This window comes from Sorex fumeus, unplaced genomic scaffold (assembly GCF_029834395.1).
Source record: "Sorex fumeus unplaced genomic scaffold, SorFum_2.1 ptg000009l, whole genome shotgun sequence".
NCBI lineage: Eukaryota > Metazoa > Chordata > Mammalia > Eulipotyphla > Soricidae > Sorex > Sorex fumeus.
The window spans coordinates 7,058,234-7,076,380 of NW_026606066.1; the positions used below are offsets into that span (position 1 = coordinate 7,058,234).

Sequence of the window (18,147 nt, forward strand, 5' to 3'; positions counted from 1 at the left end):
TGTCACTCAACAACATGATTGAGAGACTTCAGAACATAAAGTTCTGAAGAGCAAGCAGCACCCAGCAACTTGGAGTATTTTATATCAACTGGGTTTAATAACTGTACAGCCAGTAAATATTGAAAGTAGTTTTCTGGGGTTACAGAATGCAGGCAGACTGTGAATGACTAAAAATCTGTGTATCTGAGCCATGTTTAGAACTCTGCATGTTGAGAACAGAGCTATAGCACAGCTTGTGCTTGCTCTACTCCTTCTCTGGTTATCCTTCCTCTAGTCTCTATTTGGCAAGGGATGGAGGCATTTCTGGGGTTTGGGAGTAAGTTTACCTTGTGGAATTATAATAGCCCTGCAGGGCCAGATTGAGCTTGATAGATCTGTTCCCATTTTTGATAAAGCGACATCTGTTACAAGATTCAGTTTTATAGGGTGTCTTTTTCTTGATACAGGGCATAAGAAGAACATGGCCATTGAACAAGCCCAGCCTAGATTTCAGATTCAGTCAGAAGCCGCTTTGCTGGCTTGTATCCCTGCTAGTAGATATTTTGGGACTTAGGATAGGAACACCCTATGGTTCCCATTCCAGTTGGTTCAGGGATCCCAGAAAGCAAATTTGCAGGTCATTGAAACTTTCCATTCCATGTCTTTCCTTTGAGAACTATTGGGAGAGCCTTTAGCATCACCCATGCTTGCTGCTGCTTAGTCCCCACTGAAAATGAAATGTTATGGGAGACACTGCAGGTGGAAGCCAGCAAATATCAGAGAGGAGGAATTTGTTGGCATCACTGTCACTGTCCTCCCATTGTTCATCGATTTGCTCGAACGGGCCCAGTAACGTCATCATTGTGACAATTGTTACTGTGTTTGGCATATTGAATACGCCACGGGTAGCTTGCCAGGCTTTGCGGGGAGGGCGAGATACTCTCGGTAGCTTGCTGGGCTCTCCGAGAGGAGTGGAGAAATCGAACTCAGGTCGGCCATGTTAGTTGTGTGAAAGGCAAACGCCCTACCGCTGTGCTATCACTCCAGCCCTTGTCGGTATCAGAAATGAAGAATTCGTAGGAAATGATGTCTGTAAGAGAGCATCTGTTTATGCGCACACCCCGCCCCCAGGTCCGCCTTGACCACAAAGTTTCATAAGCATTTCTGTCTTCATCTTTACACGATGTTCTCCCTGTGTGTTTATCTATGCCCAAGCTTCCCCATTTCATAAGAAAAAGGGTTCTACCTACTCCAGTATGACCACCTCCATGTTTACTCAATTAATCATATATGCAATGACTCTATTTTCAAATAGGCTCACGTTCTGAAGCACTGGGGGCTAGAACTTCACCAATTTGGAGAACATAGCTCAACCCATACAACCAACAGCCACAGGAGGGCAGGGGAACTTCCCTGAAAAGGAAGGTAGAGACTAAATTTTTTTTTCTTCTTCTCCCTCCCTTTGTCCCTTCTCTCATTTCTTCTTCATGTTCTCCAAGCTTTTGTCTCTTCTTTCTCTCACCCACTTACTCCCTCCAGAAATCTAAAAATTATTGCTGGTTGTGTTGGTGAGCAGAAGGTGATTTAAAAGCAAGAGTTCTGGAAAACAGAGGGTTCAGGGACAGGAGCAGAGAACTGTGGTGTTTCAGAGTCTGAGGATTCCCAAAGGCCCTCTTGGATGTTTTGTTAGTAACTTGTGTCCTCTGTGGAGGGAAGTCTTAAAGGGCAATTTTTTTTTCTTTTTGGGTTACACCTGGTGCTGCTCAGGGGTTACTCCTGGCTCTGCACTCAGGAATTACTCCTGGCAGTGCTCAGGGGACCATATGGGATGCTGGGAATTGAACCTGGGTCGGCTGCATGCAAGGCAAATGCCCTACCCGCTGTACTATCACTCCAGCTCCTTAAAGGGCAATCTCAGGACCTCTTCGTTAGAAGTGTGGAGATGAGAGAGGGGAAGGCTTGGAACAATGCATGCTGGAACCTCATTTGCTTTATTTTTTAAAAAAGATTATATTAAATCAATTAATTTTGTTTGCGGGCCACACCTGGCAGTGCTTAGGGGTTACTCCTGGCTCTGTAATTAAGAATCACTTCAGGTGGGTTTGGGGGGAACCATATGAACGCTGGAGATCAAACCTGATTGGCTGTGTGCAAGGTAGGGTGTAGCCTTACCTGTTGTCCTATCACTCTGGTCCCTCATTTGCTTTATTAAAAAATGGATCCCATATAGAGGCAACAGTTCATATAATCCAGTGGGAATCCTGATGGCCTCTGTGAGGCGGGGAGATGTGTTTGAGGAGTGTCACTCCCTCCTTCCCCACAGCAAGGCCCTTCCCCTGTGCTACCTCAGCAGGGATGTGATGGGGCCATAGATGTTCTTCAATTCATCTAACAACCAGAACTTTGGTCTGCTAAGTTCACACAGTGGACTTTGAGTGGACTTGGCTCTTCACCCCATGCTTACCCATTTCCTGAGTGGAGGAATGCTCTTCAACTCTTTTTAAAAGAGAGTATAGAAACATATCTACTTTTACTTTTGATTTATTTTTCAGCAATCCTAGTGTTGTCTGCCCATCCTCCTTGCCACCTCCACCCCAGGCCCCGAGTTCTGTTTTTGGATGGAAACTTGGCAGAAAGATCAAATGCTCCTCCACTGTGTGCTTCATGTTGGGGGAACCCTACAGGGGTTAGTTAGGAGACCCTGCCGGGTTTCTGATGGACATGGAGTTCTGGGGGAGCATGGAAAGAGAGTTGGGCTGAAATTATTCTCTGCTAGTTACAACTTGTGTTGTGCTGCCTCCTGACTCCTTTTTAGAGGGATCTAAGATTCCAACAATGTTTCTTTTCTAGGTTCTCCAATTTTGTGGCATAAGCCTTTTCATAATAATCTCAGATAATGGTTTGAATTTCTGTAGTATCTGTGTAGTGTACCCTTTTCATTTCTGGTCTAATTTATTTGCTATCTTTATTTTTTCTTTGTGAGTTAAGAGTTTGTCAATCTTGTTTATTCTTTGAAAACCCAGCTGTACATTCATGGACTTTTTATATTGTTTTTCATTTTCTATTTCATTTGTTTCTGTTCTAATTTTTTTATGGACCTCTATAGACTTTGAGCTCCCTTAGTATTCCTTTTTTAGTAACTTAGTATGTGTATTTTGGTAACTTAATTGGGATTTTGTTTTACACTGGACACTGGCATTGCTATTAACTTCCCTCTTAGAATAGCCCTTGCTACATCCCACGTTCTTCTAACTCATGTCTTCATTCTCTTTGTTTCTAGGAATCTTGAATCTTTTTTTGAGTGAAGCAAAATAACTTTTGTTGAGAAACTCTTACTTAGAAAAATGAGAGGGGAGAAGGAAAGGAATAAGTGTTCAAGAGAGAATATGAGCTTGAAAGAGCAAGTAAGCAAAGAGAGACAAATGAGAAAGCAAGATACAAGTTCAAGGGATAACATGGATTTGGGCAGCAAGTTTAATTTTTTTTGTCATTTTTTTTCTTTTTGGGTTACACCCGGCGATGCTCAGGGGTTACTCCTGGCTCTGCACTCAGGAATTACTCCAGGTGGTGCTCAGGGGATCATATGGGATGCTGGGATTCAAACCCAGGTCAGCCGCATGCAAGGCAAACGCTGTACTCGCTGTACTATTGCTCCAACCTTATTTGGTCCTTCCTTTTAATTTGAATGTCAACCTAGCTGGATAGAGTATTCTTGTTTTGACATTTATTTCATTCAACTTGTATACTATGTGCAATCATTCTCATCTGGTCTGTAAAGTTTCATTTTATAGACCTTAATTTATAAAGCAGTAAGATCAAAGAAACATATAGATAGAATTCCAGGTATGTATGGGACCATTTATATGTGTCTTTGATTTTGCTGCTCTTGGGATTCTATCTCTGACTTTGGTTATTTTGCTTTTTCCTATTGGACTTTTAGGTCACACCTGGTGTTGCTTAGGGATCACTCCTGGTGGGCTTGTGGATGGGGGAAGGGGACCATACGGGGTGCTGAAGATTGAACTCAGGTCAGTCGAGTACAAACAAATGCCCTACAACTGTACTCATTCCAGCCCTTATTCTTTAATTTGAAACACTTTGTAGTTCTTGGATCTGGGTATACAGCTCAATTCTCTGGCCGGGTAAGTTATGTTACAATTTCCTTGACCAATAGTCCTTCAAACTTCCATCCCTTTCCATTAGGACTCCTACACTTCAAATATTGTTTTTAAACTCTTTCCCTGAGTTCACTATTTTCAGAAATTTTTACTTTTTTGTTCTTTAACACTACCTCCACTACCCAGCCGTCGCCACACTCCAGGACGCTTTCCGGACCCGCGTGGCAGCTCCGGCCAAGACTCACCCACGACTGAAGACCCACAGAACAAGATAAGTGGAACTCTCTGAGACCTTGGACTCCAGCTCGGCGGACCCAGGGACAGAGTTTCTCTGCTTGCTTCCACCAACCACAGGTGACAAAGGGATTCTAATCAGGAGCCCCACCCTACCCTGCCCTGTCTGCTTCCATCAACCACCCAGGGATCGGATTGTGCACAGAAGACGCACCCTACCCAGATAAATACCCCACTGGCAGACTTCCACTATCTACACTACCTCCACTACCCAACTGTCACCACACTCCAGGATGCTTTCCGGACCCGGCTTTGCGGCCGCGCGACACATCATAAGACACTAAATACCCATCTTCTGGAATTGTCGTACCATATTTGATAGGGTTCAAATATGGTAACACCTACGAGGGCGATTAGAGGTCCCCCCAAAAGCCTCTATCCCTCTCGGAAAGACTGGCAAGCTACCAAGAGTATTCCGCCCGCACGGAAGAGCCTGGCAAGCTATCTGTTGTGTATTCGATATACCAAAACCAGTAACTACAACTGGTCTCATTCACCTGACCCTGAAGTCTTCACTGACATGGCAGCACTGAGAAGGATGAGAAAGGAGAGGCCGACAAAATATCAAGGCCGAACTAGGCTGCCACAACGAAGGAAGACAAAAATGATCGTCTGTATTTTCAATGCACGTACGCTAGCATCAGATACATCCATCGAGGACCTGATGGTACAAGCGCGAATGATCAAGTACGACATCATTGGTCTGACTGAGACAAGAAGGCACGAATCTCACCATGCCGTTTTCGACATTGGAGAAGAACTGTTCCTCGGAACATGCGATAAAAGAGGTGTCGGAGGCGTCGGTGTCCTTGTCAACACAAACTTGGCCAAGAGCATTGATTCATTCGAATGCCTAACAACCTGAATCGGGCGTTTACATTTGAATAGATGTGGCTCACTGCCTGCAGTTTGTATCTTCATTGTCTACGCACCAACACCTCATTATGATGAAAGAGAAATTGAGAAGTTCTACATGGGCTTGAGAAGTTCTATAAAGAAGACCACACCTTCTACAAGATCATTGTGGGTGATTTTAATGCCAAGATAGGACTGAGAAGATCAGCTGAAGAACTTCACATGGGGACCCATGGCCTAGAATGGAATGAACAGGGTGAGAGACTGTCTGAGTTCATCATGTCGACTAAGACCATCCATGGTAACTCACAGTTCCAGAAGCCAGAATCTAAACGTTGGACATGGGAGTCTCCTGGTGGACGATTCCACAAGGAAATAGACCACATCATATTCAATCGACGGTTTTGCCTGACCGATGTCGCTGTTGTCCCAAAATTTCGAACGGGATCGGACCACCGTCTCCTTTGTGCAAAATTCTACTTCACAGAGCCGGGAGAAAGGGCTGCAAAGTTCAAAAAAGAGAACTCCCAGAATGACCACCAACTGGGAACTCTTTGGCACTATTGCGGCAACATGGGAAGATGCCATTGTTGACAACATTGACGAGGAATACGATCGACTGGTTCAGCACCTCCATGAATGTGCGAGTAACGCCAAGAGAGAGATAGCCACAAAAAAACGCTTGTCTTCGAAAACTCTTGAGCTAATTCACCAGCGTGGTTTGGCGCATGCCTCAGGCAACCGCAAACTAACGTCTGAGCTCACAAAGCAGTGCAGAGATGCAATCAAGGAAGACCTCAAAGAGAGAAGAGCAGAAGTACTGGTAGATGCGGCAGAAGCTGGGAAAAGTATTCGTTACGCCCGCCTGTCCTTCGCCAACTACAAGACCAAGATGACTGCCCTCCGACATCCTGATGGATCCACCACATCCTCCAGAACGTCAATGGAGAAGATTATCCATGACTTCTACTCAAATCTCTTCGATAGCCATGTCCACTTGCCGACATACCAAATTCCACAGGATGGATATGTCGTTCCCAACGTCTCCCTTCCGAAATCTGACACGCCATTTTGTCGGTAAAGAAACAAACAGCACCCGGCCCAGACAAGGTCAGACCTGAACACCTGAAGAACCTGCCATCAGTACTCATCAATACATTGGCTCGGCTCTTCACTCGCTACCTGTCTGAATGCAAGGTTCTGTCCCAATGGAAAACCAGCAGGACCGTACTACTGTTCAAGAAGGGAGACATCCATGACATTGGCAACTATTGCCCGATCTGCCTATTGTCTGTCATCTACAAGTTGTTCACTCGAGTCATCCTAAATAGGATTGGCAGAACACTAGATGAAGGACAACCATGCGAGCAAGCCGGGTTTCCGCAAAGGATTCAGCACCATCGACCATATCCACACAATAACCAAACTCATTGAGGTTTCTCGGGAGTTCAAGATGCCACTCTGTTTAACGTTCATTGATTTAAAGAAGGCCTTTGATTCTGTTGAGACGGAAGCGGTCATTGAAGCCCTAGCCAATCAGGGCATTCAAGCCCAATACATCAAGATCCTCCGTGAGCTGTATTGCGGATTCACTACCAGGATCTCACCATTCTACAAAGAAGTGACCGTTGATGTCAAGAGAGGGGTGCGGCAGGGTGATACTATTTCACCGAAACTCTTCAGTGCCACCCTCGAGAACATCATGCGACAACTGGAATTGGAAGGAATGGGAGTGAAGATAGATGGTTGGCAATTACACCACCTCTGCTTTGCTGATGACATTGTTTTAATAACACCAAACATCAGCCAAGCGGCACAAATGCTGGCCGACTTTGACCGTGAGTGTGGAAAGGTAGGACTACAGCTGAATCTTACGAAGACAATGTTTATGAGAAACAGCCTCATTCCTGACGCCCCATTCGCTCTCAACGGAATGATCATCTCCGAATGCAACAGCTATGTGTACCTAGGTCGAGAGGTCAACATGACAAATGACCTGGCACCCGAGCTGTGCAGGAGGAAGAAAGCGGCTTGGAACGCCTTCAAGAACGTTGAAGAAATAGCTAAGAGGACGAAGAACCTCCGGCTCCCGGCACATCTCTTCGATTCCACTGTTCTTCCTGCATTAACATATGCCTCAGAGACCTGGACCCTATGCAAACAGGATGAGAATGCTATTCAGGTCTCCCAAAGAAGAATCGAAAGAGCTATGCTTGGAATATCACGTTTCACTCAAATGAGAGAAAAAATCCGGAGTTCCGACATCCGTCGACGATCAAGAATCAGGGAAGCTGTCTCATTTGCCAAGGTGTCAAAAATCAGATGGGCTGGTCACGTAATGAGATTTAAAGATGACCGCTGGACTAGAGCTGTTACTGACTGGATTCCACGGGATGTCAAAAGACCGCGTGGCCGCCCACCTACCAGATGGTCAGACTTCTTCGTCAAGATCATGAACGATCGGTTTGAGGCTCTTCATGTTCCCAGAGCGAACAGATGCCACTGGGCTACACTAGCACATGACAGGGACAAATGGAGACGTTACTGGTGTCCGCTCGAGCAAATCGACGACTAACGGAAGTTAACTGATTTTAAGTTCTTTAAAACTTTTTTGGGGCCATACCCAGTTGTGTTGAAGCTTATTCCTGGCTCTCTTGCTCAGGAATCACGCCTTGCAGGGCTCTGAGGACCACGTATGAAGAAGGGAATGGAACCAGGGTCAGTTGCATGTAAGACAAATGACTTACCTGTTGTAGTACCCCTCTGCCTCTCCTTACATTATTATTTCCTAAATCTTATCCTCTAACACACTGTGATTCCTTGCTCTGTCACTATTGAGGCCTTCCAGTAAGCTCAACTACTATTTTCTTCAGTTACTTATAGTTGCAGACTTTGTATCCCCTCCTTTCCTTTCTTCATGGGAGGCTTTTTCTATTATTCCTATCATTTGAGAAGTTCTAGAGCTGTTTGGTGATGGGGGAAACTTCTGGACTATTCTCAGGTTAATTTTGAAGAGATCCTCCACTTCACTGTGTCCACAGTGCAATGAGGGCTGGTGTGTGTGCAGGCTTGGGGCAATTTAAGGTTAATATTCACAATTCTACCCAGGGGCTGGAGCGATAGCACAGCGGGTAGGGCGTTTGCCTTGCACACAGCCAACATGACCGACCCAAGTTCGATTCCTCCGCCCCTCTCGGAGAGCCCAGCAAGCTACCGAGAGTATTGAGCCCACATGGCAAAGCCTGGCAAGCTACCTGTAACGTATTCGATATGCCAAACACAGTAACAACAAAGTCTCACACTGGAGACGTTACTGGACCTGCTTGAGAAAATCGGTGAACAACGGGAGGACAGTGACAGTGAATTCTACCCGGAGTCAACTAATGTGCTTATGCTTATCCGGCTGTTGCTGCGACTTCGCAGCACAATCAGTGCAAAAACTATTGCATACATGACTCATACATGACATCAGTGCAAAAACTCTTGCATACATGTCTTGCATACATGACTTGCATACAGCAGAAAGTCCTAGCGCAGCGTCACCCGCCTGTCCCCAGGTTGCGCTTCTTGTGCTTTCCCGTTTCTCGCCTAGGCTCTGCACGGCTCACGGGAGCGTTTGCTCTCACCTGGGCCCCTGCTCTCATTTCCCGCGCCAGCCACCTATTACGGACAAACGTCTCCTGTGCGTATGGTGGGACCCTGGCCTGAGGCTTTTAATGGATGAAAATGAGTCTGTCACAGGGTTTTCTGTGGCTGCTTCCCTGTTGGCTGCTGTAAACATCTCAGTCCCACGAGCCTCTCCACAATGCTAATTTACTTGTCTGCGCTGGTTCTGGAGATGGGCTTGCTGAGCCCAAGGCAACTTTTTTTTTGGGGGGGGGGATTTTCATGAAAATTAGCCTCTGGAAGAGAAGCTCTGACTTTCCGGGCTCAGCCCGAGAAGATGCTAAGGGAGTGTCCCAGCCCGACCTTGAGCAGGCCACCCGGGTGGCTCAATCTCCAGCCCCAGGTATTTGGTGCTGTGTGACTTTGGGGGCTATTTATTTTGGGGTCATACTTAACGGTGCTCAGGGCTTACTCCATACTCTGTGCTCAGGGATTATTCCTGGCCGGCTCAGGGGACCTTATGGAGCGCTGGGAACTAAACCTGGGTTGGCTGAGTGCAAGGCAAGCGCCCAACTTGTGCTGTCGCTCGAGCCCCTGATTTGTGGCTTCTCTGTCCCTGTCCCTGCGGACGCTCAGCTTTGCCTCTGCAGCGAGCAAGATCTCATCCCGCAGGCGGGGAGGAGGAAGCCCGGGGCTGACCAGCTGTGCAGGTGGCCCCGGGTTCCCTCAGGCCCAGCTTCTAGGGATCTTCTTCTGGGGCTGGCCCGCCGCCCCCCGCGGGGGCTTTCTGTGCTCTTTTGCAGGAGCATCTTCCTGAGGGTCTTTGCTGGCTCCATTTTCACTCATTCCTGATTTGTTTTTGTTTCATTGTTTTGTTGCCAATGGGTCATATCCAGCTGTTCTAGGGCTGTTCCAGCTTAGAAGTGACCCCTGAAGGGAGCATAACAGGACATGCCATAACCACGCCACAGGACCCTGTGTCAGGCTGTTTCATTTGGAGCACCCCGGAGGGGGGAGGGTGAGACCCCTCCCCGCCCCAAGGGACCCAGACCCAACAGCTGAAAACCTCTAGAACTCAACCGCGGCCGTGCTCACGGCTGCTCTCCACACACTTGGGCCCAGCCTCACCCAGAGTGAACCTATTCCTGGACTGCGTGGCCTCACACCACCCACATTCCAAGAGTACCGTACCACATTTGATGGGGTTTAAAGTAGGAGGCAACCAATCTTAAAGGGAAATATTTTTACAGATACACACACACATATATATACATAAGGGCTGGAGCGATAGCACAGAGGGTGGGGCTTTTGCCTTGCACACGGCCGACATGGCCGACCTGGGTTCAATTCCTCTGCCCCTCTCGGAGAGCCCGGCAAGCTACTGAGTATCTCCCCCACACAGCAAAGCCTGGCAAGCTTCCTGTGACTATTCAATATGACAAAAATAGTAACAACAAGTCTCACAATTTGTTGTTTACTTGAGCCCTCTCAAGCAAATCCATGAACGGGAGGATAGTGCTAGGATAGCGCTAGTGCTACATGACTCCCAGGGTCTCAGTCTGGTGCTGCCCACTGGCCCCACCTGAAGTGCCACTTATTATTTTTTTTATTAATTTTTAATTAATGAATCACCAAGGAGTATAGTTACAGACTTACAAAACTTTCATGCTTACGTTTCAGTCTTACAATGATCGAGTACACATCCCTTCACCAGTGCCCATTCTCCACCAATGATCCCAGTATCCCTCCCACCCCTGCACCATCCCCCCCATCCCACCTCTGTGGCAGGGCATTCCCTTTTGCTCTATCTCTCTCCTTATGGGTGTTGTGGTTTGCAACAGAGGTATTGAATGGCCATCATTCGGTCTGTATGTCTACTTTCAGCATGCATCTCCCATCCCGAGTGGGCCCTCCAAGCACCCCATACTTGGTGGTCCCTTCTCTATCTGAGCTGCCTTTTACCCCAGCATGTGAGGCCAGCTTCCAAGCGGTGGAGCAATCCTCCTGGTATTCATCTCTACTATTCTTGGGTGTAAGTCTTCATTCTGTTACTTTATATTCCACAAATGAGTGCAATCTTTCTATGTATGTCCCTCTCTTTCTGATTCATTTCACCTGATACTCTTCATTTTGATACTTATATGCCAATTTTATGACTTCATCCTTTCTAACAGCTGTATAGTATTCCATTGTGTATATGTACCAAAATTCTTTAACCAGTCATCTCTTCTCGGGGAGTGCCACTGTCTTGACTGGCTATCAAGGTGCAGCTTCCTATTCTTCCAGATTGTGCTGGTGGAGATTCAAGACTGGGTAAATTTATAGCCTGGTTTTCACTGTAGGCACAGTGCCACCAAGATCAACCACTGCATACTTGAAAGGCATGCTTGCCCTTTCAAGATGCAGGGATCTAATCAATTTCTTCACTTCTCCCCCAACTCTGTAATTTCCCCATTGGGTTTGTTTATTGCATAGCAGCTCTGCACAGAAACTCTGAGCTCTTCGCTAATTACTGCAATGCACTTCCTCTGTGAGACCTGTCTTCAGAGCCCTCTGGTTGCTTCTATTGTTACTTTCCGAGGTACTATTTACAGCGTACACTTTTTTGCCACCTTGGCCCCTTCTCCAGGGGCCCTAACTTTTAAACACAATATTAAACTTAAGCCCAGAGCAGTTACTTGGTGTGACTCCTACACCCTCTGTGATTCCCACACCCTCTCCCTGAACAAAACCCCAATACTCAACAAACTAAGAATATGTGGAAATTACACCAATAAATGCCATGTGTGAAAATGCAGTTAACATGATAATCATCAGTGAAAGATCAAACACTTAATGATCACACTTACTTTTGTCACTTCCAATGAACAAAGAACTAGCTGTTATGCTATAAACAACTGGTGTAACTTTAAACTGTAGCTCTAATTCCTTGAACAGTATTTATCAACCCCCTTCCCCCCAATATAGTCCCAACACCAAAACACCAACACCCTAGCAAGAACACTTAGTTCTTGATGAACAGAAGAACATTTTATTGGTAATTTCAATCTTAATTTGGATACAATTCAATTCTAATGCTGTTAGTGGGAAAGCAGGTTTTCCAGTTATTGAGAACTGTATGAAAGACTTGCATACGAAACTCAGAAGACTGAAAATTGTTTATTGTACAATAAAGGTAGGTGAGTCTGGGTTCCTCCCCAGATGTCTTTTACCTGTGAACAACTTCCCTGTCTTATGCCACGCAGTCTATTCTCCTCCAGTGAATGATGTCACTGGTAGTGTCCCGAGCTTGTCCCGTCCCATGAACAATGACCAGGTCCTGTCCCTGAAGCTGCCTGGTCCAGTGAACGACTTCCCTGGTCCTACGCAGTACACTCCTTTCCCATGAACGAAGGTCAGGATCTTTCCCTGCACGGTTCTCTATTCCTGTGCTGTGTCTATCACTGCTGAGGAGTCCAGAGAATGCCACTCAGGAGAGATGGAGCTGGGGGCATCCTTTTCATCTGCTGCCAAAACCCACACGCAGCCATCCCATTCTCCACTCTGATTGGCTACCTCTTCCATGGGCAGAGATTTTTAGTGATGGCTCTCCACACCTCAGCTCCTGCTGTTTCATAAACACCTGGAGTTCTCAAAAACTCCCAACCTTTGAGGACTCAGTCACCCCCAAGCCCCATTTTGGATGCCTGCTCACAGGGTCCATTCCTACTTTTGACTATAAATTTGGGGGATTTTCTTATGACTTCAGTCGCAAAACTCAGTAAAATGGACTCAGAAATCAGAAAAGTACTGTTAAGAATTACTTTTTCAGTTTTTGGGCCACACCCAGCAATGTTTGGGGGTCACTCTGTGCTCAGGAATCTTGGTGGTGCTTGGGGAACCATAGGAGATGCCAGGGATCAAACCCTGGTCAGCTGAGTGCAAGGCAAACACCCTCTCCATTGGGCTATGTGCTGTCGCTTCGGCCCCAAGAATTATTTATTTTTAATAAAGGATCCAACTAGGAGGCCCAGTCAATTGATTTCACTAGGATGAGATTTAGAAGGAAACAAAGGGCTTTTGCGTTTTCTATGCAGAACCGAGGAACACCCCCCCCCGCCCCCCCTTAGCTCAATCAGTTAACCAAGCTTAATTTTCACTGCACTTCAGTATCCTTTTAACTGGGATTTCTCTATTCAAGACAAATAGTATTGGCCAAGAGACTGAACTCAATCTTCAGTACTCCCTGTCCCCACCCTCACCCTACTAGGTCAGGTCTGTTCAAAGTCCTAATCTCTCAACCACGTGGCAGGTGTTTGTGACCTTTAGTAATCTGATCAGTTCCCATAGGAAAGCCATTTGTGGGGAATGGCTAATAACCCATGACACTCCTATTACTTAGGATATATTCTAATGAAGTCTTAGAAGCTTGGTGCCAGGACTAAGACCAAGTTTCTGATCTTTGGAAAGTCATTTCAAACATTGCAATATACGATTCTTCTTCTTTTTTTTTTAACTTACCAAGAAATAACCAATTTTCACACCCTGAAAGGCAATGAAGACACAGTGCCCAAAAACCAGAATGGAGTTTTATTGTGTAAAGTTTATAGAAGTATAACTAGTATTCCTCTGTACAAAGTACACAACAAACAGTTTTAAATACAACTAAGAGAAAAGCAAGTCCTATGACAACATTGATACAAGCAGAACCATTTACAGATACACTAAAAATCGTTTTAAAATATCTTCTTTCTCCAAAGAGTCCATTGCGCATTTCACATCACAGCGATGGGGCTATATCCCAGCAAGGTCACAATGGCATTTTATTGCCCTCAATGCTGATTTTCACTGCATGTGCAGATCTGCTTTTTTTCCTGATATCTGTGAACTTTCTCATCTGTTTATCCAGTCGACTGATACCCTTCTTGGAGGTCCCCTGAAACTGAGTGGAGGAAAAGTTAAAAGAGCGTATTTCTGAAATACATATATGCAGTCAGTTTTGTCTTTTACCTTCTTTTAACTGAAAGTTATCAGACAGAGTTGCTAGCTTTCCAATAACCAGGATGTGTTGATGACCTCAGGAACAGAGCAAATATACATAGCAGTATTTAAAACAAAACAGAACAGAACAAAAAAACCGCTCAAATGAAGAATCATTTTCTATGCCTGGTGTTTTATTGGAAAATGTTGCCCCAATCCATGGGGATCTCCCAGATAAAAAGTGAAAAATTAAAACCACAATCCCTATTATTTCCGTAAGAATATGTTTTGCCTTTATGCTTTTGCCTTTCGAGACCTAAATGTGAATCTCATCATTTTGCTTATACACCTTCAGGCAGAATGGCAGAAAGAATAATGATCAGGTGTCTAAGTAAAGTTTTCTGAGAAAAAGACAGCACAATGAAAGTGTTAGCAGATTAGTAAAGCAAAGTTAGTAAGCGCTAGAGCTCCAGCCTCAGACTTAGAGTAAATGATCATGTTCCATCTTCTAAGACCCTGTGACCCTGGGCCAATCAGATCTTGGGTCTATATTCCTTTCAGGACTGCTGAAAAGTGAGATGAAGTCAAGTAAAAGCACAGAGGCTAAGATACAGTCAGTGCTCAAGATAAAGACCAGTTATTATTATTTATTATGGTTACCTTAAAAAATCAGATATATAGTAAATAAGAATACCTGACACAGTAAGAAAATTGTCTTTTTTTAAAAAATCTAAGGAGCTTTAATTTTTCCATCATATTCTTCTTGCCTTTTATGTTTAATGGTTTGATTTTTAAAAAAGAAATACTTTGAAATGTTTGTATTACCATGCAAAAACTTGTTCCCCAAGGGGGAAAAAAACCCAAAACAAAACACCTCTCAAAAGTATGAAAAGTACTGGGCCAACTATTGTGCAAATTCTGAGCTTCAGTACTGTATAGTGGGTACGAGTAATGTTTATTTCCTAGGTGATGTTACTATCAAATCATTATCTGTAAAGTAACATTCATGAAATCTTAAAATAAGGATGGGACTAGGAGACATTCCAAGGTTGGCACTAGTGAGGTGAGTTCTTTAGAGCAGGAAGCCTACAAAGTCATCAGTTTCCATCTCAGATATGAACAAGATTTCTAAGTCATTCTTTATTTTATTTTATTTTTGCTTTTTGGGTCACACCCGGTTACTCCTGGCTCATGCACTCAGGAATTACTCCTGGCAGTACCTGGGGGACCATATGGGATGCTGGGAATCAAACCCGGGTCGGCTGCATGCAAGGCAAAGACCCTACCCGCTGTGCTATCGCTCCAGCCCCCACTAAGTCATTTTTAAACAAGAAACATGCTGAGTTTCCATTCTAAGAATGGCCCAATTTCAAATAATCACTCTTGGTTTTTACCAAACTAGATAGCGCTCAGGGATTGATGCTGACTCTGCACTCAGGGATCCCTTCTGATGGGGCTAAGGGGAACCATATGGGATACCAGAGATTGAACCCAGATTGGCTGTATGTAAGGCAAGTGGCCTACCAGCTATACTATTGCTCTCCTGCTCAAGTCACCATTCTTTATCAATTTTAACTCAACAGCCTGAATTTGCATAAACACTCATTATCATAAGGAAATAAACTATGGTACCACCATCCTATCAAACACTGGAGGTATGGTATCTTGATTCTATCTCAGTCAAAGTGCTCTGATTTTGAGTATTTCGAGTAACCAACCCTAACCTTCCGTGCCTTATGGATCTTTCCACCCCAGCAACTGTGACACACCGAGTCCAGTTCTAATCTATACTTTTTTCTAGCTTTTAACACTAAAATGGCAGATGCCAAGTTATTAGAAGTCTAAGAACGCAGAAAACAATACCTGACATGCCAAATTGAATGGCCTCTCTTTTGATTCATCAATTTTACAGCAATGGAAAATCAAAGCAGCTTAAAAGATGAGCAAGTGCTTATCAAAATAATAGTATAACTATTATGACAATACTGTCACTGAAGAATGTTTAGTTAAATAAAAACAAAAACAGAATCAATGACACTGTCTTTGTATACATATAAAAAGAATTAAAAAGAAATAACCAAAAATGTCAATAAGGTCTGGTAGAAATACAAGCAACAATTTTATTTGAAAGATTTATATAAAAAACATGTACTATTTTTTGCCATTTTAATGTTATTTTAAAAGCACTCCAAGAAATAACATATAAACATAAAAATATAGTATAGCAAGCACACTACTATTTAGGTGAGAAAAACAGGAAGCCAGAGAGGGAAAATAAAGCACATTTATAACAGACTAGTACACAGCCATTATTAATGACATATGTTAGTGGTTAAATGAAAGAAAAGTAAAATTGTATTATCATATAAGATTAAAGTTTCAGTAATAAAAAATATTCTAATTATTTTTGATTGGTGGGAAGATTTTTCTCTTAATTACAAACTTTTCTACAGTAATAACCAGGAAAAGCTAGTTTTAAAGTACTGCTGAATGTACATTTTACAAACCAAATTGTTAACAGTGAAAACTTAGCGTGGAGTGGGATTTTGGAGAATTACTTTACGTTTATTCATGCTATTCCAGTATAAAAATGACATTCAATTTTTAAAATTTTATTTTTTGCAGTACTCAGGGATGAAACCCAGGGAATCAAACATGTGGCTCATACAGCTGAGCCAAATCCCTAGTCCAGGAACGGTGACATTTAAAACAAAAACGCTTCACTGGGAAGCCATCTGCCTTCTCAATCCATCTGTCTTCTGAACACTGGACAATGTTTCATAATAATACATTATTAGTCTTGTGCAATATGGAAGCCTTGAATGAATGTGGAAAAAACACTGAATAGGGAGTGTCACAAGGTCCAAGAACAACACGGAGAATGTGACATAGGATCATCTACCGCCCTAACATGCTCTAACTGCAGTATAATCACAGCCACAGCCATGGGAGAGCTGGGCATACAGGAACTTAATTTCCCTCTCCTCATGTCTGACACTTCTCTGCTTTAGCAGAAGGTTGGGTCATTTCTTCCCACCTCACCATCACCTACAGGGAACGTGGGATAAGAAACAATGACACCCACAATCACCCTCCAAAATACAAGGTATGCATCCAAACAGTGACCATTAAGATTTTCGTTACATTTTCTTGGCCATATTATAAATCTTAATGCTTAAAAATAAGTTGCTGGAAAAGAAAAAAAATGTTAGGAAAGAAAGAGATCAGAGTATGGAAAGAGAATTTATGTGCCTATATTGAGGATAACTAAGATTTGGGTCTTTAAAATAAAAATGGGTAATAGGAAGACCAAAATACTTCTCAGGGCTTACTTCTCTATTGGCCTTATGGGCTCTCCTTTAAAAAGAGGTCTTCATTATCAATTTGTTAATCTTCAAGAAGACTTGATGACTGAATACCTGTTAGGTTCATTATTTTGAAACTAGAAGTGGGCGTGGCCCTTTCTGGTTAAGAAAGCACAGTCTTCACTCTAGTTGCGGACAATTCACGCCCATGCAGGAGCATGCTTCCTTGGGGATACCTCTCCGATACACACTGGTAGGGCCAGGCCTACAGGGGCATCCTGTTGCCTTCAATGCTGAACTTGACAGCACGGTGCAGTTTGCTGAGTCGTTTCTGTTCTGCAAATCGCCTTTTATGCTTTTCCAATCGGCTTAGGCCCTTTTTAAGAATACCAGGCTAGAAAAAGTAGTTTGAATGGAAAATAAAGAGAGATTACTGAGAAACAATGACGATCACTGCACAGTATTTACAATGATGACAGAGGAAGTGTCTAGGCTAAATATTTTGCAACAGAATTGTTTAAAACAGTTAAAGTAAAGGGAGGGGTTGAATGCCAAATCAGGTAGTTCTGTTTCTCAAGGATCTAAAATGACTGTATCAGATCACTGAGGTTTTAAGTCAGTGGAACTGAGGAAATTTAGTAAGAAACTTCCAGATTCGATAAAGTAAAGCCCAGCAAGGAATGATCTGGCAAGATAAGAGATCAGAAAAGGTCTTTATTTCAGTAAAACCACACAAACCATTGTTATTAAACATGACATTAAGAAAAAAAAACAAACCAAAAAATACCCCAACCCAAATGATCAATTTATGTCTGAGATGCACCTTGTTCCCCTGTTTGCTTACCCTGGATGATTCCATTTCAACATTCCACTTGGGCCTTACAACATAGTCCTTGTTTGAGGGCATCGGGACTCTTGCACGGGCACAAAACCCAGGATCTCCAGGTCTAAGAGCCCTGAGAAAGGAAAACAGACGAGCAGGTTACTTATTCAGGCAACCAGAGCTGTGGACCATTCCATATAACAGTACA

General features: G+C 43.9%; 1 protein-coding gene across 4 annotated transcripts in view; it reads right to left on the reverse strand.

Moving 5' to 3' along the window:
• Positions 1–13,398: 13,398 nt before the first annotated feature.
• Positions 13,399–18,147, reverse strand: part of IWS1 (interacts with SUPT6H, CTD assembly factor 1) — a 35,939-nt gene continuing 31,190 nt past the window's right edge. For 2 of the 4 annotated variants that reach the window (XM_056110394.1, XM_056110392.1), the window contains exons 13-14: positions 17,961–18,072; positions 13,399–13,773 (exon numbers count right to left, since the gene is read on the reverse strand). In XM_056110394.1, the coding sequence (XP_055966369.1) occupies positions 13,642–13,773; positions 17,961–18,072 (244 nt within the window). In that variant the 3' untranslated portion in view covers positions 13,399–13,641. Of the gene's footprint in view, positions 13,774–17,166; positions 17,511–17,960; positions 18,073–18,147 lie in introns of those variants that run through there. The other 2 variants (XM_056110393.1, XM_056110395.1) reach the window with 2 other exon arrangements.